The 5826-nt window shown below is 43.1% G+C and overlaps 1 protein-coding gene across 1 annotated transcript; it reads right to left on the bottom strand.

The window, feature by feature from the left end:
• Positions 1-780: 780 nt before the first annotated feature.
• On the bottom strand, positions 781-3630 carry AK88_01906 (uncharacterized protein; the record flags this gene model as incomplete). Its single annotated transcript, XM_012479541.1, has 1 exon — positions 781-3630. One exon carries the CDS (start codon positions 3628-3630, stop codon positions 781-783), a length of 2850 nt encoding a protein of 949 aa, XP_012334964.1.
• Positions 3631-5826: the final 2196 nt, after the last annotated feature.

Raw genomic sequence — 5826 nt, 5'->3', positions numbered from 1 at the left:
AAAAACGATATACATTTTTTTTTTTTTTTTTTTGACACTTTGCAGGGGATAACTCATACGTGCAGCTGTAGCCGGAGCAGGCCTTCTTCCCATTACGCCTTTTTTCTATAACGATGCACTACGAGGACTGTTCCCCTTCGTTACCTCCTTGAGGAAGAAGTTGCTTTGCCAACCCCATGAAGGATATTTCCAGCCCGAAGGAAAATATATGCGCGTGCAATGTTCAGAGCTTTCTCCCCATTTGAGTGACAAGTCGTTAGCAAAATTGGCATAGCATCCTTCGTTTCGTTTTTTCCTTTTGCAGACAAAACGGGGTTGTCTACATTCACCATGAGAATTAGTACCAGCGTTGAAAGGTTTACCCAACCAGCACGCGCGTCAACAGTTTTTTTTTACGACCGTTTTTCCACTCTCCCCCCATATCGTGGTGTGCGCAACGCCTTCACAGTTTTGCAAAAACAAAAAAAAATGAAGAGACGCTCGGGTCGGACCCTGTGCGTTAGTCTCCCTGTTACCTTTTCCTAATTTGTGTTCAACTTTAAACAAAAATTTTATGCGTGCCGCTTTGCGTCCACGGAAGAGTTTTTCACACAAAATCAAATGATAACAAGGGGGTGGCAAGATATTAAAAAAAAAAAAAAAAAGAAGCAGAAAGGTAGAAAAGAGAAAAGAATGAATGCATAAACAACACACACGTGGTGAACCGAACGGGTAGGCAATGCACCACGTTTGAACAACCCTTTTTTTGTGCCCCGTTCGCCGCCCGTCCCACACACATATTCATAGCTTGAGCTCATCGGCCAACAGCTCAAACGCGTCGATCTGCACGCTGGGTTTTTTATTTCCTTCTTCATTTCTCTTAGATGCAATGGAAAATGAGTTAAAGAAATTATTTATTTGGTCATCTGTGGTGGAGAAATTTCCTGAGCTGGTTAGGTGGCTCTGAAAATTGTCCGCAGATTTACTTGACTCCTTCATATGCATGAGTGGGTAGTTCCCCTGAGGAGGCTGGTCATAGGGGTTACTACTACTACTACTCTTCATGATGCCTCCTCCGTATGGGGGTGTACACACCTGCACTTGTCCTTTTTCACACCTCATTAGTGACGTTGCATTGGACAATTGAGTGTCACTGGTCAAGCTAGGCAACTCTTCATGCACATCTAGTAAACTTAAATCGTGGCTTTGTACATTTTTCACATCCGCAATGCTGCTTCCACCACGTGATTGCTTCCCTTTCTCTGTGGAAGAATTATATTTTTTCATTGTTTCATTTTTGTCTTTACTCAAGTGATACATCGAGCTTTCACCCATGCTTGCATTATTTGTTTGGTTAGTATAGTTGGTGTTAGGGACATGTGTGTTGTTACTGCCTCGGGGGGGTGTCACCCTCTTTTTATCTCCTCCACTTGCTCCTTCTGTAGCATTATCAAAGGTAAAGAAATCATTTGCCTCGTTAAAATGAGGAAGATTCTTTTCCGCCTTTATGGCTCCTTTTGAACTTCCCCTTTCAAATTTATTATGTAGAAAAATGAGGTTATTATACCCAGTGTCGTTTAGGTCAATTTGGTTACTACTACGTTGGGGGGCATGTGAACTGCTTGACATTTCGAGTGGGTTTTTTTTTTCCCCATTTTGAATGCTTTGCCCAGTGGCAAAATTTATATCATTCCTGTTGCATGTGTACCGCGCGTCCCCCTGCTGTTGGTGCTTCACATGTAGGCTGCTAAACAGCTCGCTGTTGGTGGCTCCACTTCTACCGCTACTTCTTTGCGGAGTGTCCTGATGTGGAGGAGCCTCCATCGAGAGGTGATCAAAATGAATTATTAAATCATCCATTGGGTCCATTTTGGCATTTTCTTTATTTCCTCGTTGAGGTGGGTAGTTGTTTCTGTGAGAGAGAAAGTCTAAGCTGCTCGCCGGCGTCTTACCATTATGCGCCGCGCTTGCATAAACGTCTCCTGCGGGCGGGTAACCGCCCTGTGTGTTGGTCGCGCCGTACCCGTGTGCGGTAAGTCTACTGCTCTTCACATCTACCTGCACATCATCATCAATGTCGAGTAGGTTTGGGACTTCCATACTTGAAGTAAAATCGACACTCGCATTTCGTTCCGTCCTCCTTGACTCGTCACCAGGTTGGTTCGAGCGAAGACCCATCAGGACAAAAATTTCCAACACTTGTTTTTTTAAATGTTTAATTTCCTTGCATCGGTAAAGCTCTTCCAATGTTTGGTCCTTCAAATTTTGAATAAGAACTTCTAGCGTCTCAATTGCTTTACCCTTTTCCTTCCTCTTCCTGTGTACCAGCAAGTGCTTTATAGCACACAGGACTTTGAATTTGTTTTTCCAATTGTCCTCTTCGTTAATATATTTTAATCTTAGCTTGGAGGTAAGAATGGACACTATAACTTTTGTGTCTAGGGTTTCACATTGTTGAACAAATTCGTTTAACAGACTTTCAGATGGCACTTTATTAATTCCTGCATCAATCAATACATCTTCAATTATTTTTCTTTCATATATTCCGGCTGTCTGCGACTCTTGTGGTTTTCTGCCCAGGTCCTCTCGCCTGGTGGTTGGCCAACCTCCACTGTGGTGGCCCCTGCCCAGGTGACCCTGCGCAGCGAAGCTGCTACCCCCTCCTTGGTTGCTAAAGTGGGTGGGATACGCCCCCCCATGCGTGCCGTAACTGCTTCCACCGTAGCCACCTCCACCGTAACCGCTTCCACCGTGATGACTGCCCCCTCCTTTACCAACGCGGCTCCGGTCCAAGTTCCTATTAAAAGCGTTACCGTTCATGATGCTTTGTATGTTGAGGGACCCGTTCGCATAATTCTTCGAGAGGGACGCACTGACTTTGTTAATTTTTCTCACAAAGGAGGAGGGAATATATTTGTTTGCCACTTCGTTCAGATATTGCATGGCTATTTCCCCTTTGGTTTTCTGCCCAGGGTTCTGGTTAAAGTAGGGGTTTCCAAAACCAGACATTTTACTCATGTAATTATTTCGAGTGTTAAAATTGTTCCCCATGTGATTGGCTGCGTCCAATGCACTTGCTGCTCCTCCACCTCCCCCTGCGGGCACTCCATACGTGTTATGCGTGACGCTGTTCATGCTACCGTGCATGCCGCTGTTCGCGCCGCTGTTCACGCCACTATGCATGGCGCTACTCCTTTCAAAGTGGGCATTTCCAAACCCCTGTATTCTATTATTTTTCATCACGTCTTGGCCGTTGTTGGACGCGGCTTTCCCATCCGTCTCTGCCGCGTCATACGAATAAATCAGTTTAATCAACTCAGATGCTTCCTTCCTCACCAACATGGAAGGAGTTTCTCCTTTCAGTTCATCATGGACTATATTGCAGGATTGGCAATTTTTAATTATTTCAATTTTTTTTTTTAAAAAATTTCGAAAATCAGATCTTTTATTATCACAAAGGTGCTTTAATATTTTAAGCGTTTTTAATTTCACATTCACATCTGTCCTTTGTAATTTCTTCAGGAGGTAGTCGCCCACAAGGTTCATGGACTCCTTGGAGCAGAAGGCCATTTGCGATATTTCATTGTACAGGTATCCTGGCGTAGGCTCGTCGTTCGACGAGGTCGCCTTGTTCAGGGTGAGGCGGTTCATCTTGGGGGGCCGCTTTTGGTGAATACAGGGTTCCCTGCTTAGCTTGAGAAGCGGTTTTTCTTTCCCACGTCGCTACTTCCTTTAATGCTTAATTAACCCTTTCCTTGTTGACACGCTGCCCGACACGCTTCCCGAAGCACGTCGTCCCGTTTGGGTTCGCCAAACAAACGATTATGCGCGCTCCGTATGGGTACTCCCCTGGCCTGAAACAGCGGAATTTTTTTTTTTTTCCAACTGTAATGGGTAGGAGAGATCTCGTGCGCAGCGCTACGGCGGTATATTGGATTAAGCATAAAGGGGGAACAAAAAGGGAAGAATCTCTTCTTCTACGTTGCTTCCTGAACTCATTCGCGGGTGAGCTCTTCCGTTACCCAATTGTTCCCTTCGTAAAGTGTATTTCATTCATGTGCTTATGCTTGTTTGCTTCCTTCTCCATACGTGCATATGACGTATGTGTTCTTGCGAGGGTGCGGCGACAATTCATCCGTTAAGGGGAAAAATTAGCGATTGGCGCTATCTCCCTCGCATGCTTTTGCAAGGCCTCTCCAGCCTTCCCCCCCTCTGTACCTCTCTTCCTTCAAAAATGGCACATGAAGGTTAAACGATTCCTTGCGTTTCCGACTTGAAAAAAACAAGTAAATGGGGTTGACGGCCGGTAACAAAAAGGGCGTAAAAAAAAAAAAAAAAAAAAAATGACAAAAAAAAAGGCAAAAAAAAATGGCAAAAATGGCTAAAAAGAGAAACGGTAAAACGGAAAAAAATACTTACGTAACATATGCGCATATGCACGCGCATGGCCTACATATCCCGCATAAATATTCACAAGTCCGCTGAAGTTTCCATTTTTTTTTTTTTTTTTAAGAAAAAAACGAACCATAAAATATATGTGCGCATATAAAGCAAGTTATCTTTTGCCAATTGGGCAAGTTGCTGCATTTTACAAAATACATTTCTCCACAAATGTGGGGAGTGCGTGGGGGACAAAACGGATATGCCTTTCGCCGTTGTGCGGAATATGCATTCCCATTCAGTGGCACCGTTCGCGTGTGCGATTGAAAAAGGTGTTCATTCGCAACTTGGTAGATATACGTGACACAAATGTGTTACGCCCTCTGGCCCAAATTACTTGTTTTTTTTTTTTTTTTTTTTTTTTTTTTTTTTCTCCAACCTTATGCCTAAAGCGGCTACTCCTTCCTGTTGGTGCGTCAGAATTTGTAAAAGTTGTAAACATCATTTGCGAACAGGTTTCAAATTTTAACAATTTTTTTAATTTTTTGGAATTTTTCAAATGCTCTATGCGAATGACGCAAAGACGGAGCGGAGTGGACTAAACAACATTGTTGCCCACTTATAGGTGTATGTTCCCCCGAAGGGAGCAAAAATGGAAATGGGTATATGTATTACAGGGTATAATATTCCGCCATGCGCACGGAGGGGGGTGGGGGTCTCCCCCATTTGGCACACCTCAACTTGTGCGTAACGCAGCGAACGGTACGAATGAACAAGGGGTACAAACGTACTGGTATTATAGTGGTGAGGATACGAATAAAAAAAAAGGCGCATCCGTAAATTTGTTCTTAATGATGAAATGGGGTGCAGGCTATAATGGGATGATCAAATGTTTACCTCGGCAACGGTCTTAGGGGAGGAAGTTAAAATGCGTAGGAATAAAGATGATTCCTAAGTCCTGCAAAGAGAGTGCTGAAGCTAACTCGGGCATTAACCAAAAGGAGGAAGTTAATCAAATGGGCGCAGCAGTTATTTTGCACAAGCGTATTTATTATGGGCATAACTTGGCTCCTCAATAATGAGCCGCCTAACCGATCAGTCTTCTCATTTGAGCATGTTAAAAATATGTCATCGTGCTGAAACGTTAAGACGCAATTACAGTTGGCCAATTTTTGGAGCATGTCCGTAATATATACATACATGGCTTCATGACCAAATGGACCAATGTACTTTTTAAAATATAAATTCAACACATAATTTGAAAGGGCCTTATCCACATCCTTTTGTAGACGTACGTAGGTTAAAATATTCTTCACTGCTTCGTAACAGTTGTCATTTTTGTCTTGGTATATTTTTAAAAAATTCAAAATGCAAATTTTTTGGAAAAACAATGTAGCAATTTTCTCTCCCCTTGGGACTTTTCCTTCGTTGGAATAAACACTGTAGTAATTATTTATTTGTACAAAG

This window comes from Plasmodium fragile (genome assembly GCF_000956335.1).
Source record: "Plasmodium fragile strain nilgiri unplaced genomic scaffold supercont1.17, whole genome shotgun sequence".
NCBI lineage: Eukaryota > Apicomplexa > Aconoidasida > Haemosporida > Plasmodiidae > Plasmodium > Plasmodium fragile.
The sequence above is the reverse complement of the archived record's forward strand: the minus strand, read 5'-3'. Positions and strand labels throughout refer to the sequence as shown.